Source organism: Cupressus sempervirens, chromosome 3, assembly GCF_028749045.1.
Source record: "Cupressus sempervirens isolate cs-2001-9-10 chromosome 3, ASM2874904v1, whole genome shotgun sequence".
In the NCBI taxonomy this organism is placed as follows: Eukaryota; Viridiplantae; Streptophyta; class Pinopsida; order Cupressales; family Cupressaceae; genus Cupressus; species Cupressus sempervirens.
The window spans coordinates 925,725,385-925,752,322 of record NC_143120.1 but is presented as its reverse complement, the minus strand read 5'-3'; the positions used below and the strand labels follow the sequence as shown (position 1 = coordinate 925,752,322).

Below are 26,938 nucleotides of genomic sequence, written 5' to 3'. Positions count from 1 at the left end.
GGTAACGGCCAGGTAGAGGCAACTAACAAAACCCTCCTCAAAATCCTAAAGAAAGTTGTCAATGATTCCGGCCGCGATTGGCACCTAAAAATAAATCCAGCTCTATGGGCCTATCGAACTTCCTTCCGTACATCCACAGGAACAACTCCATACTCCCTAGTCTATGGCGCCAAAGCAGTATTACCTATAGAAGTTGAAATTCCCTCACTACGCATATCTTTGCGAGGGAAAATCTCAAATGAAGAATACAGAGTAGCTCGGCTCACCCAACTAGATCTCCTAGACGAGAAGAGACAAAAAGCCTATGACCATCTCACAGTCTACCAAACTTGTCTCAAAAGAAATTTCAACAAGAAGGTGCTCCCATGACACTTTCAGCCAGGTGACATGGTCCTCAAAGAAAACATGAAAGTCCAAGCAGATCGAGAAAAGAAAGGCAAGTTTGAACCCACATGGCTCGGTCCTTATGTTGTCACTGCATCCTTTGGCTCCAGAGCCTATCAGTTATCTACACTAGAAGGAGAACTCTTGAATGATCCCACTAACATCATTCATCTCAAGAAGTTCTATGCTTGAAGATCCTTGGTATACCCAGCTTTTGAAAAATACAAAAAAAATATAGTAAAGAGAAACAAGCGTCCAATGGTGAAAACTTGGCAATTCAAGTGCCTTGGATAGGTACCTTGGTGAAAACCTGGTAATTCAGGCGCCTTGTGTACTAAAGACTAATCCATTATCTATCACTATCCTATCCCTCATCCATCCACCCACCATCACCATAACACACCTACTTGTTCCCTGGTGTTCCAACCAAATATCCAAAAATCTAATGGAGCTTGTGAATACCTCCTATACAGCTTGTAAAATCTTGTACCTCAGCTTGTAAAATCTTGTACCAAAGCTTGTATTATACCTTGCAAATCTTGTACCATACCTTGTATATCCGAATCTTGTCCAAAGCTTGTACCATATTCCAGCTTGTAAATAATCTTGTATCGTAGCTTGTATCCTACCACATGCACACAAAGAACCCCATTTTCACTTAATATTTTCGCAAACCATCTACCTATCCACCTATCAACTATTATAGACATCCCTTCCTTCACAAACATTTCCATCTCACAAAAACCAAAACATGAACAAACTTGTACATTTGTAACATATCTTGGTCCGTCAGCTTGTACATCCTCTTTAGCTTAGTACCATTGTATCTATCTGACTTTCATGTCAGTTCATCCTTGGTCAACATCTTGCACACATCGCACACCTTGGTTAGCTATTCCAATGCATCCTTTAGCTAGATTTCCTGTCACCAAAGTGTTATCCTTCTTAGTTTAGCTTGCCAGATGCATCACTCATCCAAATCTACCAGCTTAGGTGCTCTCTTTGATAGATCCTTGTAGGATATAGCTTTCCTCATGTCTGATCTTGGTCCATTAGTACCTTGTCCTACCCATCTCGTTGGCAAACGGTTCTCTTTTGGATTTTCACTTTCTTTTGATTTGGAATCTTCCCTTTTGGGTCTTGAAATATCTTTTCCAAGCAATCTTCTTGTTCCCTCCTCAAGGTTGCCACGATCTTCCATATCATGGTATGCTGCAAATGGGGCAATTAGAGTGTAAGGTCTTGATCATGTCTTTTGCTTGTTTTCTTTTTCTGCTTGTGGGTTACCTAGTGTTGTTTGCACGCTGCTTCCTCTGGGATTCATGTGTGATACTGGGGCAATCCTTGCGTGTTTGTTTTGAGTCAGTTTGTCAGTTCTCTGGACGGTTGGTGAAAAGGCCTTGATGTTCTTGGTAACCTTGGCAATTAACCAACAGTCCTATAGTAAATCTAGTACTCAACTACATGGTGGTACTTCTCTTTGAAGTATCCCCCCGCTCAAAAAGCTTCAATGGAATCCCTTCATCTCCATTATCCCCCATCCATATCTTCCATCTCCAGCACCTATCCTAGCTTATGCATCAGTATCTCTTTGAATCACTCCTCACTCTTAGCTTTAGGGATCCACATTCCTAGTCTTAAGGATCCACCAATCCAATCAATCCGCCAAGCCTAATCTTTCGAGATCCACAATCCTAGTCCTAGGGATCTTCGAAACCCATCTTCTGCAAATCTGACTCTTTGAAATCCTGTTGCATCAGCTTTATCATTCCATCATCCATCTCCCTACCATAGATTCCTTTTATAGCGCTCCACTCCTCCATCATCCCCCCCCCAATCTTAGAAAGTCTTAAGCTTGTGCATCTGATTTCCCTTTATCATTCTCCCGTAGTGAGAGTTTGAGCTAATTCAGCCCCTCCTCTTTGCCAATCTATGTCTCTGCTCGTCTCAATTTCTTGTACTTTTCAAGAAGTCGTCGAGCCTCATTTCTCTCTTCGCCGCCTTCTTGAGGGGGCATCATCTAAGTCTAGTCTCTCCTCTTCTTATCCGAGACTGGGGCAACCTTGTTGCTAAAACATCTTCCTCGTGTCGTCTTCATTCGAACTTCTTTGAAATAGTGTTGTCTACCCATTATGTCAAAGAGGGGCAAAATGTAGACACCTAAATTTGATTACACCACTTTAGTAATCCTATTTAGTTATCTCTAAAGCAATCATTAATTAAATTCTTATTTAATTAATCCTTTGTCATCCCCTAGCTGATTAATTTAATTAATCATCTATAGTCCTAATTGATAAATCAAATAAACTATTATTTATCAATTAAATCCTATTCTTCTATCTAATTCCAGAAATCCTCATTTATTAAATAAATCTATTTGATAAATAAAATCCTCAAATCTAAAAACCCCTAATCTATCCCTAATCCTCCATTTAGCCTAATCCACCCCATCCACCCATACTAACCAAGGTTAGCCAATAACTCACCCACCCTCATTAATGTCATCCACTTGCACATCTCTAACATCCTTAATCTAATCCTAAACCCAAGCCTAATCCACCCCTTAATGTTGTCACATTCCCTAAACAAGTTTAAGACTTTCCTAAACCAAACCAAAGTCTCCCCTCAAAAATCCCAACCACCAAGTCATGAGTGCTCTTACAAACCATAAAAGACTCTTACAAGCCCACTCATGACTCTTACATCCATCTTCCACACTCTTCCGTCTTCCACACTCATTCCTCTTACATTCCTCTTACATACTCAACCCCACTCATCATGCCTTTAACCAACCCTTTACCCTACCCTCTCACACTCATCCTCCTTGTGACAAGTGTCACCTTCCCATTGGTGCTAAACAAACACAATCCATGTGCTCCCCTTTGAGTGCATCTTAGCCCTCCTTAACCATCTCCCCATCCTTGCATCTAAGCCCTCCATCCCTCTACCCCTTGGCCTATAAATTGAATCCCATCGCAAGCCATTTCAACAACAATCTTTGAGCTAAAGTTACCATGCTATTTTGAGAACCAAAGTCATCAATCTTAACCTCATAATGCCAAATTGAGAGCTCACAAGGCTACCAATTTGCCATTACCCATCTCCACCATTGAAGCAATTGGGCAAGCAATTGAGCATACATCCACATCAAAGGACACATCTACAAAATCAAGGAAGCATGGAGTGTTTTCTCTTTTGAGGTTTGCATTTCTTGTTTGCTTTCTTTGTCTAAGCATATATGTGAATTTAGTTTTAGTTTGTGAATGTTTCTCTTATTGTTAATGTTGTTTGCACACTAAATCTTGTTCTACAGTCTACACCCTTGGGGAGATTTTATTTATGTTATTGTATCAATATGATTAATTATGCTTATGTCTTATTTATGTGATTAATTATGCTTATGTCTTATTTATGTGATTATGATGTATTATATGGTTTCACTATGGTTTGGAATAGTGGTTACTTGGGTGTATATGGTACCATGATGTTGTTTCATGATTACCCTTGAGATGTGAACATTGAGTGTTTTGTGTGCCACTTGATTTGTTGTAGCTAACTTGGTTTATGTAGTAGTGTTGACTCTTATGATATTTTGACCATATTTGTATGATGGTCCTTAATGATGTTAGTTAGGGCAATTTACATTTGATGTTTATCTTTTATGTCGTTCCTTATATGTTGTTGAGTATTCAGTCATTATTTCCATTATTAAATGCTTAGAATAATTGGAAATGAACTATCCATATTAGATTCATAGATTAATGTGCTACAAATATTAGCAAGCTCTTACTGTAGACTTATACAATGATGCAATTTTATTATTTAAATAGAATGAATTAGATGTTTTATGACATGATTATGCATACTTGTTACTTTGTCTATTATATATTATACATCCACACTTGATGTTGTTTGTTTACTATACATGACTTGGACATGGAGTTAGTGATTTGGTTGTTCATGTTGAGCTAATGACATCCTTGTATGGGTGGCACATCTATCTAGATTTTAATAATTAACCCTCTAGTAATTGGTATATATGAATTCATAATGCATTATGTAATTAGACTCTTGAGTGTGTTTGTGTAGTTAGGGTTCTACAATTATTGCAAAAATTATTAAACTAAATGTTGATTTAATGGTTTTAATGGATTTTAATTATTATTTTTATTTCCCTACTAATTTTTTTGTAGTTGAATTCCAATTTAATTAGAATTGTCTGATTTTATTTGGGAAAGGGCTAATTAGTTTATTAATATATTTTTAAATTTTTGATATTGTTAAGGATTTTACAAGTTCATATCTATTTACATGCATACTTTATATATTAACAAAGTTAACTATGATATATGTTGTTAGAGGAAAAATAAGTAAACTCTTCCACTTAGCCCATGAGGTTGATAACTTCTTTGAGGTCTACAATAACTACTGCATATGTTGTGTCCTAGGTCAATCATGTTGACCCTCAAGGCAATCTTGGTATTGTCTATTAGTGCAAAACACTTAGTCATTTTCTAGGCAATGTTGGTTAGTCACCATTGTGACTGAGCCACTATATAGGTCAAGCAAGTATTATGTAAAAGTGTACATATTTAGTTCATGTTGAGTACTAGTTAGTGTCGAGTACACTTAAGAGTTGTCGAACACTTTAGTGAACGTTGAGTGATTCAGGATATAGTATATGTTGAGCAAGAGATAGAGAGATTTAACACTATGAGCTGAGCAGAGTGAAGGCCGAGGGACAAGCATCAAAAGAGTGTTAGTGTCGAGCAAAATAGTTTTTGTATATGAGTTTGTAATGCCAAAAAAACTTATATAAACCACTTTTTTTGTGCTGGAAGCATGTCTTACAGATCGAGGAGTTGATTATGCGTAATGATGAAGATCATTAATCCCTATGAAAAGTAATCCACCAATTAGAAAATTGCAGGGACCAAACAAAAAAAGGGATGAATCTAGATCATTGAGCATGATCTAGAAGACTTTCTAAACAAATATATAAGGAGGGTTTTGACCTAATTCAAATTTAATGAGAAGTATGGGTGATTGAGAGGTGTTTGAATGCAAAGTTTTGAGGTAAATCAAAGGTGGAAGATAGAGGCAACCGAGCAGTGCAGTGAGGAGTCATTGAAGATTAGTCATAGTGAAGTGATATAATATTGGATAGAGGAGATATGTTACCAACATTGAAGTGCATACAGAAGGATCAGGTACTCAACATTCTAACAGGTGTTTCAGGGATTAAATCTCTTAATAGAGCAACTTTAACCAGCCTTTGTAAATATCCTAACAGAGTACTCACTTAGTTGTGATGTTAATTTTTTTAAATCAAGGTTGACCTAACAACCTTGTAAGCCTTTAACAAGGAAGACCCTTCACAGGGTAGATCATCAGAAGTGATTAAACATTGTAGCCTTAACAAACACACTTTGTTGTTACAGTAGTGAAGGCTTTGTGTGTGTCATCCCCACCATAGTTTTACTTTCACCTTGGAGGGTTTATGTGTTACCAAATCTTTGTGTCAAATGTGTTATGTTTTTATGAGTTTTATTCATATAATTAGATATTAGATTTGATGTTATATTGAAGTACATGATTGCATTCATACAAGGTTAAGGTTTAATGAAGATTTGTAATGGAGACATCAAATGTGGTTCATGTTTGAAGTGTTAAAGTTTCATGGATCCTAATTAAAGTTTCATGAAATGTGTGTGTGTGTGTGTGTGAGAGAGAGAGAGAGAGAGAGAGAGAGAGAGAGAGAGGTTAGGGGTTAGGGGGAAGAGAGGGGGGGGGGGAATGAGGAAAGACACACATGACTATCTACACACACACACACACAATATACATATTTAATTATTAATGTATTTATTGTTCATGTTAAGTTTAGAAGTATTTGCTCTCTAATCTTCATAATGTGATCAAGTTTTGTAGATCGTAAAACCCGACCAAGTTATGAAAATGTATTAAATTTAATTTAGCCTTAGAAAACCCAATCAAGTTGTTTGAAAAATTAAAACCTAATTGGGTTATGACTTAGTAAGAGCCTAAGGAAATAACCCAAAAGCTTGAGAGCTCATTTTACCTCCATTGTTATTCCTTTAGACATGTTTTAATCTTCTACAATGAATTCTCATCTTTGCCTTCATCAGGTTTACAAATGGATTGCCAGTATAATCTCACACGTCTTCTTAGCTTTCTAACCATATAAACTTTTCTATTTTTGGACAACATAAGCATAATAAATTTTAATTATTTTTACCAATGTCTTGACAGTCCTCACAGACATACATCTACCTTTTGTTAATAACTTTTGAACTTAACCAAATTCAAACAATAATGTATATTTATTGTTCTCACTTGATTCTATACACTTTTAAAAAAATATTTTTGATTATTTTGATGCAAGTTATGCTCACTGCACAAATAAGTACCAAAATTTTAGGATAGAATCACATCAAAAAATCATAAAAAAAGAAACACATATAAATTTTTTTCAAAAAACACAAAACTTCTAGATCACTCTTACATATCATACTACCAAAGCGTTTTGTAAAATACTAAATATAACTATGTCTTTTGTGCAGTACACAAAAGCTACTATGTTATGTTTTATAAAAAAAAATGAGGAACAACTTTTTATGCGTGCTGGGTTTGACCCACTTAATTTTATCCATTTTTAAAAAGCTTTAGTAGTTTAGAAAGTATATTCATAGTATGCAATTTTTAGTTTTTACAAATCTTGTTATTTTGAGTGGATGACCTTTAAATGTCTCATCCAAGTTTCTGTTTACCTAATTTAAAAAACAAGGTGTCCACTTATACCCCTTTTTGTTCACCATCTTAGTGCACTTATTCCTATATATGATTAATATGTTGTTAATGTGTATCTAGTGTGTTGTAATTGTACCATGAGCCAACACCCTCTTGCTATTGCTTATTATTAAAAATATATTGGCATGACTACAAAACTAGATTACATATCATGAACTATTACAATATTAGAAGAAAACCAAGAAAATCTGCAACATAACTTTTTATATAATTAATCGAACTCCTTACTTGTAGATCAACATATTGATTCAAATGTTAAATAATTTTATCAGGACATTCCATCTAGTCTACAATAAAATCAAGTACACCTCTAATTTCTTTCAAAGCATTCAAATTATATTAAATTAAAATTCTTAACAAATCATTTTAATCCTCTAATAAAACTTAAGTCTATGTAACCTAATAGATAAAAACCCACTTAAACTTCCACTTTACAAGGATTGTGTAAACATAAAAAATATGAAATATTTATATTGTATAATAAATTAACCTCTAAGGCCATAAATTTAAGTATTAAAAAATACAAAGAAAGAAAGAAATATAACCTATTTCCTAGGAACTGTTCATGTAGTCAACTAAGAATAATGAAAGGAATTGTTTAATTTGTTTCTGGACAATATGTTGAATTACAAAACAAATATGTTTTCTTAATCTAGATTTCCACAAGCTATTATTAGTCCCCGCCTTTAAGGCAGGGAACTAATGTTCTCGATAGATTCTCTATTAATTTTTTCATACCAAAATCTTGTTCAAACCTAAGATTTTTAAGTAAAATATTTTTAAATTTATTTTCATCTTTGTAATTTTTGAATTCTCATTAGCTCCCAACCAATTTCCTAAGGGATAAATCATATTTGTTGAAATGAAAATTAGTTAAAACTAAAAGCAATAAATGCTATCTGAACTAACTTCTATCTAAAGAAAAGTTTTTTTAATTAAATAATCTGCCGAAATCACTCACATGTATTTCAAGGAATGAAAATCATATTTGTTATTAAAAAAATCATATTTGTTATTAAAATATCTTATTCATTTAATTTTCCTCTTACCTCACTTTAACGTTTTCTTGGTTAAATATTAATATTGTTTAAACAAAGTTTAAACTAATAATTCCCTCTCATTAGAAAAATAGGGAACAAGAGATAAGCAATTATACATGCAAGGCATGAGTTTATTGATAGGTCGTATATATCTATTCTATGGCAAAATTTATTGTGATCAAAATTCCATCATTTGTTTAAGAGTTAAAACTTCTTTGAAATAAGTACAATCTTGATCATACTTATAGAGCATCAAACCTTTGCACCCAACAAGATAATTTATGTAAATTTATTTTAAAAATAGAACTTATAATATTTATTATATATACTTATTTTTTAAAATATATTTAGTTTTAAAATTTTACATATATATATATATATATATATATATATATATATATATATATATATCAATTAATTATATTGTTTAACATTGAATATCAGAATTTAAAATTAAATTAATTGATTTTTGAATATTTTTATAATTATTTTAAAATATAAAATATATAAAAACTATTTTAATGTTCTTCTTAATATATATTTTATTTATTTATTTTATGTTTCTAAGCCTCAAGATTTTAATTTAATCTTTCCTTTTCAACTTCATTGCGAAACGGCAGGACTCCAGCTCATGAAGAGCTTTTGTTACAAAAGTGCTCCGAATTTAGTGACGTACCGGAGAGGTAAAACATTCAAGTTGCAGACGGCCAATATCGTTGAAAACAATATTTGTGAGCAAGGAATAGCAAATATGAATTGCAATTCCAACAAGTCAAAACAAAGACATGTTTACAAATCTGGAACAGCTGGTTGTGGAGGCAAAGCTGCTCCAACAGCTCCTAAAAACTCTGGTCAGGTATGAAATATTTTCGCCGATCATGTATTTTTAATACTAATAATTGCTTCATTTCTCATTGAAAATCCATCTTTTTGTATCCAGACATTTCGTCAGACTGCTGACCCACAAATCGAAAATTAGATGTTTTTCTTTTGCACCGACATCATTGAATGTGGGTCAAATTACCAAAGATGGAATGTATTAGGTTTATAACAATGAGGCATTCAGTTATGTAAATTTCGTTTGCATTAGAAGGCATACATTTCTTGCATATGAAGGATAACTTCCCCTCAAACAGTAATTGGATGACACTCAATTGGCGTTTCAGAAAGCTTAAAAATGCTGAAGGATAACAGAGTGTAGCTCTGTAGAGAATTAAAAACCTTTATAAACTATAAATACAATATAATGGATGCCCAATAAGCTTACACGCAATGGTGACAGGCACCTCTGAGAAGAGTTTCACGCAAATTCAAGCATCCTTAGGCATTCTTAACTCTAGCAGACGTGGTATAACGAGCCTTAATGAGCATACTCCACACTTGAACCGCACTATGTTAAAGGCTAACCTCACCCTATATTTTTGTTTAAAAAATTATATCGTCCGTGCCGGGCGATAAATTTTGCAGACATATTCCAGAACTTTTTAAAACACCCACACACTGTATTTTATTGCTTGTGGAATACACTACCTATCATTAATTTTCGAGAGACTTACATATTGATCTGGCGAATTTGCCTTGGACTTGCAATCAGAATCATGCCGATGTGGCTTGAAATAAAATTTAGTATAGCCACTGTAATTCAGAGACAATGTCCTCCGGGCCTTAACAGGGCTCATCATTGTAAGAAATGCTTTAACCTTAACATAAGACGATGGTTCACTAGATCTAGCATTGCATGATTGAGATCCACAGTAAAGAAAACTAGTTTGCGTGGGGACAGATGGCAATTAGCAAAATAAAGATTTAATATCAAATGAAGTTAAGTGCTTTCAATCATTGGCTTAACCACACAAGGCACTCCTACCACTCACAAGAGGCTAGTGGCCCAGATTTGTTCTAGTCAAGCAAGCATCATCCACAATTACTTCCTTTCAATTAATCTGCTTCAACATGATTTTTTTTTAATACAAATAAAAGATTAAGGAAACCATGCAACACTTGAAAGCACCATTAAGCAGTGTTACCTGGGGACGCGTCCCTGGTATACTTTCAGCTGTCCCCGTCCCAAAAATGTCTTGGAGACTTGGGGACATCGAGGGGACTTTGTTTTTAACTTGTAGAACAAATTAGACTTTGACTCTCAGAGTAACACAAATTTGGCATATGAATTCTACTGATTCTTATATTTTAAGGTTCTATTATGTCTAAGTACATGCTTTATCCATATCTTCATTTAAACATTTTAAATTTCTCTATATATTTAAATATTCCATATTGTTCTATAGCTGTCCCCATTTGCCATCCCCCCGTCCCAGAAACTCAGGGAACATAGCCATTAAGTAATTCACCCTGAAAATTATCAATTACTTCCATAGCATCATAGTAACAATTTGATCAAGTTTCTCTCTTAGCTAGCCTATTCTAATCTTATGCTAGCTCCAACATTCTAATTCCTCTCTAATGTTTAACTTGCAAACCCTTTACAAATGAGAAGCCTTGGCCTTTTATATAATTTTTCAGTTACAATGAAGGGCTAAGATCAATTTGGGATCAAGGGCCAAGATTTAGCCCTACAAACCCTAATTAGGGTTGCCAAATTTACAATCAATTACATGAAGGCACTAACTCATGGGCCAATAAGAAAATTACAATGATTTAAATATCTAATGAGAAAAGAGGACACTTGACATGGTGGGATTGCTTGTGCCTAGAATTTAAAATTTCTTATTGGAGAAGAAATCTAGATGCCATCTCATCATCCTTATCTTGTAGATCCATTTAAGAACTTGTGCTTTAAAATCTTGGCTTGCAGAAGGTGTTTTTTAGAATTGCAAATATTTCTTGCTCATTTTAACATGAGTGTGTTAATTGTAGTATTTCTTGATTCAGTATATGAATTGTATAGTCCATTATCATTTATTTTTGAACTATAATTTTTGCAGGTTATTCAATGCCCCTATTGTGATAGGACATTTAAGCAGGATGGAAGGTATAAGGAACACTTAAAGAGTAAACATGCTAATGAAGACCCAGAACAGGTACACGCAACAAATATGCAGGAAAATTCATCTGCCTCCAGCTCTCTGGGAGGTGAAGGCCCTACCAGCACACAAGGTTCACAATCAATTTATCCTGTCAAGATGCCAAAGGCTTTGCTTCATGAATGGTGTCAGAAAAATAAAAAACCAGTTCCACGGTTCAAGCATGTAAGTAGCTCTTTGTTTAGATATAAAGTGTATAATTTATGTAAAATTTGCATTAGTTTGTTTGTATGTGAATGCTCGTTTACATGCTTTCTGAACTAACTGATAAAAGTTTGTGGATTGCTAGGTGGAGGTTGAGGGTGGTTTCCATTGCAGAGTTGTTTTGCCTGATCCAAAAAAAAGTGAAGCAGATGTGATTCTATGGTATAACGGAAAGGATGCAAAGACATCACAAGAAGCGCAACATTGTGCTTCAGTTATGGCTCTCTATCATGTCATGGGTGATCGTAGGTGTGCAGTGAAAATATATTTCTTCCACATTTCACTTAAACTTATATTATAATTTATTCAAGTCAGTTTTATTGTGTAACCCTTTTGGTAGCTAACTTTTCTAATCTTGTAGCACTACCTTTACAGACTAGATCGCATTCTTCCATATGAATATCGACAACAGTGGTTTGATTTGGAGAAATCTGCCCAAAAGAAAAAAACAGCAGTCAGTATGATGGTTCCAAAATCAAAATCTCGTCCATTCCCTATGCAGGAGCTTCAATCAGTTTTTATGAGTGAAAACAACAGACAGTTAGTTGAAAGGCTTCTCATTAATATAGATAAAAATCACAATATTGAAAAGAATGACTCTGTGGCATTTAAGGATTGTTTCCCATTGCATGACATGGAACATGCTAATAAGGTCATAGGAGTTGATAAGAATGAAGGTGGCATGCAGGATAACGATGTTGGGCGGTTTAATAATGATGGGCCTGAGAAGATGAACCATTTGAGGCATACAGCCAATTTAGTACAAGGCCATTTAATTCATTCTTCTAGTAAGGATTCTGTTAATTTTGAAATAGGGAGCTGCAACGATAAAGCTGAGGAAAAATCTGATACTTATATTAAAGAACGAATCAAATCCAATTTGACACATATGGGGTTCAAGGAACATTATGTTAATGCTGCTCTTAAGGAGTCAAACGAAACATCAGCTGCTCTTGATTGGTTGATGCTAAATGTCCCTGAAAATCAACTACCCTTTAAGTTTGCTCCCAAGGCATCCAAAGCTTCGGTGCAGGTTTTGATAAATGGTAATTCTGAGAGTTCTAATCATTTTCCTGTGGAAAAGAAAAGTGTTGAGCACCTACAGGAATATGGCTATGATCTTGAGGACTGCATGATTGCACTATCCGAGGCTAGTGGGGATGAAGATATAGCATTGCACAAATTATTTATGCAAATTGTAGAGGGGAAGACTCCTATAAATTCTTACAATGGACTTGAGAATAAAAATGAGCTTCAGGAGTTGAGGTCTGAGGAGCTCATGGCATTGAAATCAATATTTGGAGAAGAGGCTATATCCTTGTCACTGGCATTCTTCAAATTTAATATTAATTTGAGACATACTTCTCTAATGCCATTGGAGATGGAGGTATTATATTCTATTCCATACTACAATTGATATAATATTTGACTAGCAAGGCAGGCTTCTTTGCATTACTATATTTTATTTGACACGCTTTAGTAAGCTCAAATTTGTCCCAACTATAAAAGAAACGTTTAACTAATGTTTGATCTATCCTTTTTCCTTCGATTATACTTATGTTATAAGTAATAACTATTCTTTAATGAAGCCATTAACTTTTAGAACGGAGAATCATTATCTGACAGGCTAGAGTCAAGTTATATTTTTCCCCAATTTTGAATTTTCTACAGACAGCAACAATTTCAATCTCTTTTTGATTGCAGGTCAAGGTGATTCCTGGAATCTATTATCCTTTTGAAATTCCTATAGTGACTTTTCGAGGTCCAAATCTGTCTTCTAAGTTACTTCTACAACTTACCAAAGAAGTTGCTGAAAGAGCAGTGGAACTCATTGGTTCACAGATGATCTATGAACTATTCTGTGTAGCAGAAGGGTTGGCAGATTCCTTAATTTTCAAGCATAGTTTGGAAAAACAATCTGTAGAAACAATCTGTATGGACAGAGTGATGTTGGCTTCTGACAGTAAGAAAAAAACATTCTTAACCAATACATTCAAGGACAATTCCACAACTCTTGAAAAGTCCCATATGTCAGTTGTTACTTCATCCTACACACCTCCACCCCTAAGACATGGGCACTCCGATGGAAAATTGGTTAAACATGGTAAACGTATCTCCATGTCAGAGTATACTCAAAGTGCTCAAGAAAATAAGCAGAACATTAGTTTGCAGATGAAGGAAGAGTGGGACTGCTTACAAACTTCTCACATGCACTCAGAAATATGTGCCACTAGGAAGAAATTACCTGCCTTTCAAAAGAAGAAAGTTGTTCTGTCGGCAGTCAGGAACAAATCTGTTACAATTATCTGTGGGCAGACAGGATGTGGTAAAAGCACACAGGTATGAGAAACTTGTACATTGAATATTTGGCTCTGTCTCACCTAGTAAGGCTCTGGTGTACCTAGCAGACTATGTTTTTGTTTTGAGTCAGTAGTTTTCAAATTATTTACGGATGTCATACTTCACTTTTTTCTGACTTTTACAGGTTCCACAATACCTGCTTGAGGATTATATTGATCAAGGCTTGGGATGTTTTTGCAACATTATATGCACACAGCCTCGAAGAGTATCTGCTATAGGTTTAGCAGAACGTGTTGCAAGAGAAAGAGGCGAAATGCCTGGAGAGACTGTAAGTTCTGATTGTGTTGAATTGATAAATGGTTTAAGCCTTAGGCAAGTTCATGTTCATTGTACTTAAGTGAAAACTGGCCTTAATCCCATGCATGGTTTGTGGCTTTACCTGATTAGTGATGTCCATTTGGTCACAGGTTGGCTATTCTATACGACTAGAGAGTTGTCAGTCATCTCGCACCAGGATCCTTTTCTGTACAACGGGAGTTCTTCTACGGCGATTATTATCTGACCCTGATTTGCATGATGTCACTCATGTAATTGTGGATGAAGTACATGAAAGAACTATGGAAGGTGATCTATTACTTCTGTTGCTTCAGGAGCATTTGAAAAGGTAGACAGACCATCAGTAACAAGTAAACCATTGCTATAGTAAACATCTAACAGGCTAAATCAAATCGAGGACAATAATTGTATGCACACCTTTTAAATTATTTTTTAACGAGATATAAAAAATACTGCAAAAGTGCTACCTGGTTTCTTTCCAATTACACAAAAACCACAATGGCAGGGACCCTACTTAGTTTTAAAGCAAGTCTTGTTTCTTCTTTATAAATGGGTAGATGCTCTACATTTAAGTGCATTTCCCCCAGCTTGAGTCTCATAGTAATATGTTCTGCTACTGCTTCAGATTCTATCTCCTCTTTATCCTCTTTAGAAAACCAGACACAAGTTGTAACTTACTGGATCAATAAATGGAATGATTTCCCTAATTTAACATCATGAACATTGCATGCAGTTTCATAATAATGGATGTGAATAAGCAAAAGAGAGCACTCATGAAAACACATTCTGAAATTGTCCAGATCTAGCTGAAATTAAAAAGGGAATTCACAAAGACAGATGACAATAAGAGAATCTGAAATTTAACAAAGGAAATTCCATTGATTTCTTATAATTCTGCACTCTTAGTTCAATTTGTGCTCAAACTATCATCATCTTCTTTCTTGTTCCATACAATATTCCCAATTTGAAACATCTACAGACACAATTCTCACATAAAAAATCATGCATCTTTCATCAAGACTTCTCTTCGAAAGTACTTTGTAAGGAGGACTGGTACAGGATCGTGTTGCCTATAACACCTTTGCAACTTTTCATCATTCTAACCTCATCCAGAGCTTTCTAACTAGCTTTCACTCTAGTGAGAATTAGATGGCCATCCTTTCAGATATTCAACCATCTAGGAAGTATCCTCCATACGCTCTTTTGAATTTTCAATTGGATTCATTAAAATCTCCTTACAATATCTGAGAAGTTTCGCAAAACAAAGCTTCTACAATTCTCTGCCCAACTTACGGAAAACTAACTTCAATATCATATTTTCAACCATCACTTTGCAAGTGCAGGTGGTACGATTCCAAGGAGTGCTTGCAGTTGAAAAGAAGCTGCTACAAGATTGGTCTCGATGATGATCTTCTCTGTCCTCTTCTAGGTTAATCTTCTTTCACAACTTGCCGAACATAGTGGTCACCTTATTCCAAATCCTTAAAGGCCCTGCCTAACAAACTCTGTTGACATTTTGCATAGTTTACACTGTGAGCTAAAAAGATGATTTGTCCAATTCTGTTGTGTCTTCATGTAAGTCCTAATAACTTATTATTAGCTGCATCTACCTCTTGTTTTCTCGAAAGGTTTCTCAAGGTTAATTCGCTTTTCTCTAAGGTTTGAAGTTCTTCTATGGACCTTTGAGCAGAAAAGTTCCAACTCAATTACTTGTGTTTTTATGTTGTTCTTTAGTGTAGCAATCTTCACTAAGTGTCATAAAAGTATAAATAGGAATCAATTTTCCAAATTTAAAAGGGGGGAATCGTGGTAAAATATATTGAACCAAATAACAGTATACAAATTGTACAAATGGAGAAAAATAATTTTGTTATTTCATGTCTGTGCATAAAAATGAAAATAGATGCTAATTGATATGCATTATAAAAACTTACAATTAGTAAAATAATTTTAAATACTTTTAACAAAATCTATTTCACTTCCACCTAATACGGTTTGTGTATAAAACACGACTGACCATAAAACAGTAGGCCGTTTTGTAACGAAGCATGACCTATTTTAAGTTGCAGTCCTGTATTTTCTATCAAACCCCCATCAGGCTATAAATTTTCAAAAACCCCACAATGTAGTTTAAAATTTAACATACAAATAAAAGATTTATCCAAAGCATGGTAGAATTATACATACACAGCAAACTGAAAGTGTAAATGAAATTCAATTACATAGGATTGAAATGGGTGCAAATTAAAGGATACTAAAATACTTATAAAAACACCAAAAAAGAACTGCAAATGTTATGTCATGCCAAAAAGAGTGCATAGAACAAGAAACAAACATAAAACTCAAAAGATTCAATGCTGGCAATTATTGTCGAATTCACCTCAATTATCAAAATTTCAGTCTTAAATTACATATTGTCATAGATTGATTATTATTGATGTAATAATGTATTTTATTACACTTCTATATATTTTCTTAAGCTCGCTCAGTTTTTTTTAGGGTTTTCCAATCCTTTCACATAAAGCAAGTTCTTTTTCTTTTCCTATACTATGAAATCTTTTGTACTTGATGAATATAGAAAAGCTTTATTGTAGTTCCCATTTGTGGAAGGTGTTCTCATTTGTTGTTTGATCTTTCTTTTGTGTTTGTTTTCTGAACTTCATGATATTAGAGCATGGATGTAGCAAACCCTTCACAAATTTTGAAGGTTTTTCACAAGAGGTGTTATAGAAGCTCCAGATCTGGCATCTACAATGTACAACTCTTGTTTTGTGAGATATGGACTTGGGCATTTTTTTTTGATAAGATTTGGAGCCAAGTAGACCTTGTCATTGCATTTAGGAGGCCCAAAAATTTAATGGTTGCTTGTCAAAATGCAAAAAATTGAGCAAAAAAACATGGGCATTTTTTGGGGGATTTGTACGTATTGAGGCCAGGTTTTCCATATAGTTGTATGGAATCCATATTGTTTTACAGATTCATACACATTTAGTTCCATACTTGTGCAAGAACCATTAGTTTTGTGCAAGTGTTTAGCTCATTTTTTTTGGCAAATTACAAATGGCAAAAAAAAACTTTTGCAGCTGGTGTCAATTGTTTCGGTGGATTTTTATGTTGTCTGCATATACACCTATTAGGGTTGACATATTGCATGCATCATTATCCTTGTTGGTACCCATTTTTCTTTTTTATGTTGCCTTCTTTTTTGGCATAACCTCTATTGAATGCTCAACTACCATGTTGGGCAACAATATGTGTCATCACCATTGGCACAAGCTACCCAACAGGGATCATGTGGGTGACTGATGGTGTGAGGCCCAACTCAGTGCCCAAAGCTAGTGGATGGTCTCTTATGCAACCAAGAACCCACTTGTTTAATGCCTTGTTTTAATATTGAAGCGTTATTGGAAGAGTTTTACAAATGGGGTACAACTTTGACCTCATGCATTTGTTATTTGCAAACCATATATTGTTTTCGAGTCCATTTCAGTGGTGCTAGTCATTTTCCTAGATTCTTCTCTTAGAGAATTTAATGGGCCATTGAAGGCAAATCTACTAGATTGCGCTATTGGGATCATAACTCAAGCATCCAAATTCCATTTTGAAGAACAAATGGGTGTTGAAAGGATGATTTAGTTCTTTGCATAGGTTTGTAACTCATTTTCTAGAATCTTTACTAGGTGCATAGAGATTCAACTTGAAGTGATTTTTTCATTTCTAGCATTTTTGTTATTCGAATTGCACAAAACTTTTTGTTTGTTGTGGGGAATGAAATTTTATCTTTAGTACCCATAGTACCCATACACATTAGACACATTGAAAGATGCATGCCAAAGGCTTAGATCCTATGTTGAAGCAACCTCTTGCCAAAACAATGGAATAGTTAATGGAGTAGCACCAACAACAAAGGGGTATAAAAGAATTTGTCACTGCAATACTAGATTCGAGGTGCATTCTCGAACTTGTAAGTTTTACAAGCTAGGGTTGTTACACCAAAAGATCAACCTGTCAATACCTAATACAACCACTAGACTTATAGACACTAGACGCGATCAAGCCATGTTAGGAATCCCGAAGGGGAATGTTGTTGGTTAGTCCAACAATCCCCCCCCTTAATGTTACCCTTGGAGATTTAAACCTGTGACCAAGCTCTGATACCACTTGTTACAAGCTTGGGTTGTTGTTGCACCAAAATATTGATCTACCAATGCCCAATACAACCACTAAACTTATAGAACATAGGAGGCGGCTAAGCCATGTCACAAATCCCAAAGGGGAATTTTGGTGGTTAGTCCAACATCTAGGAGTTGACTTACAAAATTGAGTAGGGCTTCAAATATAGCTATGTGGATGCTAAAGCTCTTGGATGACATCATGACGAGAAAAAATTATAACATGGAAAAACGTGTTACTAAATGCATTTGAAAGTTCTAACATGTGCCACAACCAAATAACAATTTTCTTGGAGGTTCTAAGAACCTAGGTATCAATCAACCAAGAGGAAGGTTTGTACCTGCCAGCCAAGTAGAACCCAACAAACTAACCATATTTTACTAGACTCATTTGGACACACTTACGACCGAAGGGGAGCACAACCAATCATTTTGAAAGAAGGTAGGATAGTAATTGACCGAGCACAAAGGAGGACAATCTTGAGGAAGAGGAAACAATGGAGGTGTCATCTTTCGATAGTGAGAACAAGGAGTACCTTAAGATGCTACAGAGTGCATGGTAACAGGGAAGAGTTGGAGGCACTGGTTTTTGAAGGTGAAGAGGAGCTAGTCACCATGGAGGTGATGAAAGTCAAGAGGACCATACCACCACCATTACCACCAAAGGCTGTACTGGTTGAGTGGGGTTTAGGAGATCTAGAGCAATGAGAGTTTTTTTTGCATGATCACAATTGTCCCCTACAAATACCTAGTCATACCACACCAAGTATGAGGTAATACCCTTTGGCACATGTGTTGGCACCCAACACATTGTGCATCTCCACATTGTAGGGAATTCAGGCTCCGAACCCACTCTTTGTATTTTTAATTGGCACACTTATAGCCTAAGGTACCACACCTATGATCGAAGGTACAAGACCTACGACTGAGAGAGCCATACCCTCATGAAAATATGTAGAAATCGCTCATATTCATGAAGATGCTTGAATGTGCTTGAATTCAAGGAGTTGACCTTGGAATATAGAATAGGAATCAAGGATGCACTCACAAATGCATGGATCTATGAATGCCACTCATAGATCCTCAATGTAGATATGCTTGATAATCACTTTCAATAAAGAAGAGATGAATGTGAATGGAAGGAAGGATCTTCTTTCCTGATTGTAAATCCCTGTACTTGGCCTTAGTGGGAGAGAAACTTGCTACGATGGAGAAGATTGTCTTGAAATTGATTTGAATGAATTGGAGAAACTCTATCTTGGTTGCTTGCCTTCAAATCTTAAATATTAACCTAAAATGCTCAAGTGCTTGATTGTTTGAGTATAATTATGATCTTGATTATGGTTACAAAATTGAGGAGATATAGGGTGTTTATATACTTCATCCTACATTTCAGAATTTAAAAAAAGAAGCCAGACCAACCACAAGATCTAATTTGTCATTAAAACCCAAACATAGGTTTCCAGGCCAAATTTGGGGCAAAAAGTTGGGTATAGAACTTTTGAAACATTATGTTCCTAGGAAAGTCAACCCAAATTTGAACTGGGTGTCAAGATGGTTGCTAGTATCAAGCATAACAAACATTAGATCTCAAAGTCATCAATTAAAGGCCTAATAGTGCATCCAATCACGGGTGCTAACTTTTTAGGACGATGCAGTATTATGGTCTGTGTCTTGGATTTTGTGTTGGGTTTTGATCAATTTTATTCTCAAAAATCGTGTCTGGTTTTGATCATTTTTTCCCTTCAAAATTTGGGTTTTTTTTCCTTTCGATTTTATCCTCAATCATTTTTGGATTTACCTATTTTTTTCTATAAAAAATCATGACCAGTGTTGCTAATCTCAAGGTTATGATTTTTTTGAAAAAAATCATTGGGAAAAAATCATTGGAGGGCTTTCTCAACATTTTCCAAAAGATTGTGGTTTTTCTTGCAATCTATTTTGAGTTGCACCTAGAGTTGTTGGGGGTAAACATTTGCATTTTTTTTTTGTACAACCATTTTCAAAGCTGTAACTTTGTTACCCAACATCACTTCGGACAGATTTTGGAACTTTTGGTCATTATCATTCCGCAGATATAGGGAGGGTCTCAATAGTTTCAGAGTGTTTTGACGAGAAGGCACAACCTTTTTAGCATCCATGACAAAAAGACTTGCAGATTGTCTTCTTTCAGGTAGTTAGTACGATGAGCATTAAGGGGGGGGGGTATTAAAATAATAATGTAATAATGTAATCTTTTAATGGTCATCTTTAGTGAGTTTAGTTTTATTATTTAGTTTCGTTTAAAAGCAGCATTTTGTACTTTTCTATTTAATAAGGCTTCATATCCATTGTTTAATATCAAACTATCGAGTTTTACAATACTACCACCACCTCTAGATTTTTTTCTTTCTACCCAAGTGGGACCACAATACTAATGATGAAGTTGGGTTCTTGGTTGGTGATCCTTCAATTTTTTTCATTCTCATTAAGAGACTTTAGTTGTTAGTTTTTTGAGACATGCGATTTTAAATGATCCTCAAAAACTTTAGATGGAGTAGGTAATCTTGAGTGGGATAGGGTTATGGAAGAGGAGTATTCTTCACTAATGAAGAATAATACTTGGGATCTAGTACCTCTTCCTAAGGGAAGAAAGTTGGTTCAGTGCAAATGAGTTTATCAAACAAAGTATATTGTAGATGGTTCCATTGAAAAGTACAAGACTGGTCTTGTTGCTAAGTAGTTTCACAAGTTTGAAGGCATTTTCTATTTTGAGACCTTTTCTGTTGTTGCCAAGATGTATTCTATCCATTTTGCACTTTCACTTGCAGTTTCATAGGGATGGGGAATTTATTGTGAAGAGTGTCTTTCCAACATGGTGACCTTCATGAGGAGATTTATGTTGGAGTAGACACAAAGTTCTGTGCAGGACTCTTCATTAATTTGCAGGTTTTGTCATTTATTACATGATCTCAAACAAACCTCTAGCTCTTGGTATGAGAAAATGGACACTTGCTACTTTCATCTAGTTTCTCATGATGTTATTCCAATCCCATTGTGTAAATTCAATGACAAGAGGGTGACTTTTGATACTTGTGTTATATGTCAGAGAGCACCAAAGGAACAATTTAACATGACAAATTTTGGCCTTTTGCATCATGTTGCTAGACTTTTAGTCTATACCTTTTAAGCTCCTAGCTTGAGGAGTGTTCAATGCAAAATGTGTTTGAATCCTTGTCTAGCTAGCCCCTAGGTGACTCCCTTCTCATCAAACATCCTAAGGGCTTCCCCTTTTGCATATTTCTGGGATTTTCCTACTCTGTTGCCTCCCTACACCTCTGTGCGAGATTCTTGCAATTCTTGTGCATCATTGGTCTTAGGTGATCTAGGTTTGGGTGGGTTTCTATTTGAGCGTCTTCCTAATGAGAAGAAAGTCATATTTGGTTTTGCGGTAAGTTCCTATCTCCAAGCAAGTGTTCCTCTCGGATTCTAGCCCTTTTTGTTGTCTTTTTGTCACTAGCAAGCTTCATCAGAATGGATTCCAAAGATCAGAGTGATAAAGGAAATGTGAGGGAGTAGTTGGCCAAGTTTGAGCCCGATACAAAGGAAATGCTTCACTCAACTATGTAAAGTGGAAAGGTTCTATCACGGTTTCTCCAAGTCATTTTGATAAAGTGATGGAAAAGCCTTTTGCAGAAAAGAAACAAATGAAGTCTCCTAGGCACTAAAGGAGAAGTCCGCATGATGCGCTCCCGAATAGAAGGAAATCCATAGTAAAGCTAGCCTTGCGAAGAGATAAGGTAATGCCTCCTTTCCCGTGCTTAATGAGTTTTAGTACATGCTAATGTTCCAGATTTCATAGTAAAAGAAGTATCTTTCGGAAAGCTTAAGTATAAAGGGGTTCGGAAAGGAAATAATCTTGCTACTCTAGGAGATTATTGTAAGTTTATTTGTTCGGATTTGTAAGCCATCATGTTGATAGGCTTAATGTCACTTTCAGAGACGTTGATCTACCTAATTAAATGCAAATCCAATCGTTATGCCGTTAGATGTGAGTTATTTCGTTCATGTGGTGCCAACGTTCAAATTCCCGAGTCTGTATGATCATATTTTTTTTGAACGAATTTCCTCATTTCGTAACAGCTATTTTCTGCAAATTTGTTAAGTCTTTGGTCTTTCTATGTGAAATATAAGCAAATGGCAGTCAGAACAACTAGGTATGATCGTCTAGTTGGACTAGAGAGTGAGCTTAAGAATTACATTGGTACGTCTCTCAAGTTCTTTGATCTTGGCGATTTACAAAGAAGATTGAATGCTCAACCCATCCATCCAATCACATAGAAGCTGAAGGAGAGTGGATTAGTTGAAGCTCTCGGGTTTCCCATGGCTATGCAAGCGCCATAATTGGTGAAGGAGTGCATCAAGAGGTATAATTCGAAGACCAAGCAAATTTTGTTGCCTGATCAATCTATTTTGCTTTCAGTGAACAAAGAATTGTTGTAGTCTGCCTTCGGAATTCCAATGAAGGAGGAGTATTGTGATATTGATTTTGCATCCTCTGCACTAATGTTTAACGAGAAGAAAACTTGGAAGAGAGGAGATATACAAAGTACATGGTTCTAGACTCCTTGAGGCAAGAAGAGCAAAATGCCGAGGACTCTCTTTAGAACTAATTTGAAGAGGGAAATTGTGGATATCTTGGCTCTGTTGCCGAGATTAAAAGGAAAGAAGAGGTCTTGAATTTCATAGAGCACCACTTCTACTTGGTTCAAGCATTTGTGTTGATGAACTACAAATTGACTGGGCTCAGATAATTTGTGATGAGCTTGCTTTGTGGCTAACTTTGATAAGGGCATTCAAACAATTCTTTATGTCTTCCTATCTGATATATGCCTTAACCACGCATCATCTGTGGCTTGGTTTGTCGTGCCTTGTATTGAAAATTTCGATGAGAATACCAAGGTGTTTGAATTCTATCCATAACTACAATTGGAGAAGAGCTTTGAGGAATATGTGAAGGTGAACGATGCCTTTACCATGAGGCTATGCCGAGAATTGCAAGGGTGCCCTGAGCAGAGGTTTTCACCTAAAGCTCTATCTGCGGTAAGCCAGTTTGGATGTTGTTTTATTCAATTTCCATCTTTATCCTACATTAGGATTAGCGCATTCGATGGTTTCTTGAAGAGACTCCCCAAGTATCCAGAAGATAAGGTCATTCTTGTTGAATTATGTAGACAAATATTAGAGGTTAACCCCATATGCTCTAATGTGAAGAAGATAGCCGACATTTCTTTTCCAATTGTGGTAGGATCCTATTCTTGTGCCTCTAGATCTAATGCCCGAAATTTAGTCAAGGCCTTTAAGAACATAATTAAACTGATAGATTATGAAGTTATAAGGCCCCAATATGATCCTATTGGCTTTGTGAAAGACCATCTTAAGCTTGGTTATGCTTATTGGCATGTCCTGGATATTGAAGACTATTGGGCCTAATGTCATAATGAATATCAAACTAGAGAGAGGTATTGATCTAGGTTGACAATTGATGAGATTAAATTATATAATGATAATGTTGATGTTAGTGATATCAGAGATGATGGTTCCTACATGAGGCCTACTACCTATGATGAGATCAAGGACACTCCCATAGTGTCAATTCTGTTCGATCTTGTGATTGATAAAATGGAAACCCTAATGGATGGTATCATTAAGAGGACATACAAATGGGTAGAGTGGTCCAGAGCAAGGAGAAAGAGAACTGGAGCCACAAAAAGTTCAACCTATGGAGTAGCATCTGGAACAACTCAATCCCCATCAACAACTACGTCCACTACTTGTAATGAGCCTTGCTCAAACTGGTCACAAATTACCCTAATTTTCTACTTGTAATAAATGGTTGCAAGATCCACAATGAATGTAATTCTTTCTTTCATCTGTTAATGCACTAAAAGCATATGATGCATCCACAACCAAGACATCTTTACAAGATCTGGTTCTTGAAGTTGCTTTGAGTCTCCACTGACAATGCAATCAATATCTCTAGGTATTATGCCATAATGACAAGGTAATACAGTGTTCCTGCAACAAGCTCCTGTAGCAAATGCCCTACTTATTCTTCCTCTTCACACCTAGCCCTTGGCCACAAATTTGGCACAATGAAGTGACTGCAATACCACCTCCAATTGGCAATAATTCAGGTGATGTTTCACACCTTCAAAATTGTTATCATTGGGAGTTTTCGTTCCCAAAGACAAATTGATTATCTGCAGACCCTTGACTCCACAAATACACATGCAAATGTTTATAACAAATCCGAATGCCTTCCCATGAGGCTCTCTCCTCTATTTATATTATTCCTAACCCCCCCCCCTTCTAGAAGAATCATAAGTGTTATCTTATCGCACTATTCTGGAAGCTTCCTCTTTTCCAACAATAGATGAGCTGTGCTTCTCGACGATTCCCTAATATTAGATTAATTAAATATAAAGTCATCTTTTTAATTTTTAAATTATTTAATGACTTTATAAGAAATCAATTTAATTATTCCACTTAGCCTTTGAAGGATGAAAGGCTAAGAAATCTATTGAGAGGCTAAAGAGATGGGGACATTACAGTCTGCCCCTCTGGAAATTACTTGTCCCCAAGCAATCTCAACTCTGGATGTTGCAGAATCTCTTTACTCTCCCATGTAGCATCCTCAATAGGTAGGTTCTTCCATTTAATCAAATATTCTCTAATGACACAGCTTCTCAATTTCTTATCTCTAAAATCTAGTATAGCCTTTGGTATCAAAATCAACTTACCTTCATCATCTAAGGGTGGTAGAACCGCAGAAGGAGCCACATGATGTCCCAATGTCTTCTTGAGGCATGATACATGGAAAATATTGTGCACTTTGCTTTCCACCAGCAACTCTAGCTCGTAGGCCACTTCACCCACACGCCTAATGACCTGGAAGGGTCCATAGTATCGTGGCTTGAGCTTCTCTGCACCACTCTTCTTGAGAGTAGATTGTCTGTAGGGCTGCAACATCAAATACACCATGTCTCCAACCTCAAAAGAGCATTCCACTCTCTTCTGATCTGCATATTGTTTTTGTTGGTTTTGTGCCTTCCGGATGTTTTCACGAAGAGCCCTCATGATATCCTGATTTTCCTGTAACATGTCTCCAGCACTAGGCACTCTACTATCACTTATCGACAAATCAAAAAAGCTAGGAGCCTCATAACCATACAAGGCCATGAATGGTGTCATCTGAATAGAAATATGGTAAGTGGTGTTGTAGCAGTACTCAAAAAGGCATATCCACTTAACCCATCCTTTTTGCTACCCAGCCATATAATTTCTGAGGTACGCTTCTACCCATTTGTTGACTATCTTCGTCTATCCATCTGTTTGAGGGTGGTAACTAGTACTCGGAGAAAGCTCGGTCCCACACAATCTGAAAAGCTCCTTCCAGAAATTGCTCATAAACCGATTATCTCGGTCACTAACAATGTTTTGTGGTAATCCATGCAATCTAAACACCTCACGAAAAAATAGTTCGGCAACTTGTGTGGCTGAATATGAAATAGTGACCGGAAAAAAATGTGCAAACTTCGTCAAGCGATCAACCACCACATGAACACAATCCTTGCCTTGCACCTTTGGTAACCCTGTGATGAAGTCCATAGATATACACTCCCACATCTTGTTTGGAATTGGAAGTGGCTGTAATAAACTAGCAGGATATGTATGGTTCTGTTTGTTCTGCTGACAAACAACACATTCTCTAACATATCGTAGAACATCAGATTTTAGACCCTTCCAAGTGAACCTCTCCCGAATCTGTCGATAGGTTTTGAAATACCCGGGATGGCCTGCCAATGGTGAATCATGAAAAGACCTCAATACTATGTTCTTTACTTTGGATCCTGGAGTCAAGAAAATCCTCCCCTTGTAAATGATAAGATCATTCACCACCGTGTACCTATTATCCTGTAGTGACCCATCAATAATACTTGAAGCCCAAGAATCCTAAGCATATTCTGCCACAATCAAATGACTCCAATCCTCTGAAACCTTAGCCATAGAGCTCAAATGTGGTCGGCGAGACAAGGCATCAATGACTATGTTCTGTGAACCTTTGACAAAAGAAATATCAAAATCATAAGATTGCAACTTGCTTACCCAGTTTTGCTGATGATCATTAAGATCTTGCTGCCGAAGGAAATGTCTCAAGCTATTATGGTTTGTTTTAACAATGGACTTACTGCCTACTAAGTATTGCCTGAACTTGGCCAATGCATGCATAATGGCCAACATTTCCCTGTCATATATACTGTAGCTCCTCTTAAGGCCCCTCAACTTCCTGCTTTCATATGCAATTGAATGTTTGTCTTGCATAAGGACAACTCCAATCCCCTCACCTGAAGCGTCACACTGCAACTCAAAGGGTTTAGTGAAATCAAGCAATGCAAGCACAGGGCAAGTAGTCATAAGTCGTTTGAACATCTCAAAGCATTCCTGTGCCTCACAAGTCCAAACAAAAGCCCCTTTCTTAGTCAAATCTGTAAGTGGTGCTACATGGCGAGAATACCCATTGACAAATCTACGATAGAATCCACATAAACCCAAAAATCCTCTAAGTTTTGTCAGATTCGTCGGA

General features: G+C 36.0%; 1 protein-coding gene across 1 annotated transcript in view; it reads left to right on the top strand.

Moving 5' to 3' along the window:
- The first annotated feature begins 8,862 nt into the window (after positions 1–8,862).
- LOC149569777 (DExH-box ATP-dependent RNA helicase DExH1-like) overlaps positions 8,863–26,938 on the top strand; it is an 85,888-nt gene continuing 67,812 nt past the window's right edge. Inside the window, exons 1-7 of the mRNA XM_089822502.1 lie at positions 8,863–9,111; positions 11,201–11,464; positions 11,589–11,752; positions 11,879–12,890; positions 13,208–13,843; positions 13,989–14,132; positions 14,272–14,468. Of these exons, the coding sequence (XP_089678628.1) occupies positions 8,887–9,111; positions 11,201–11,464; positions 11,589–11,752; positions 11,879–12,890; positions 13,208–13,843; positions 13,989–14,132; positions 14,272–14,468 (2,642 nt within the window). The 5' untranslated portion in view covers positions 8,863–8,886. The remainder of the gene's footprint in view (positions 9,112–11,200; positions 11,465–11,588; positions 11,753–11,878; positions 12,891–13,207; positions 13,844–13,988; positions 14,133–14,271; positions 14,469–26,938) is intronic.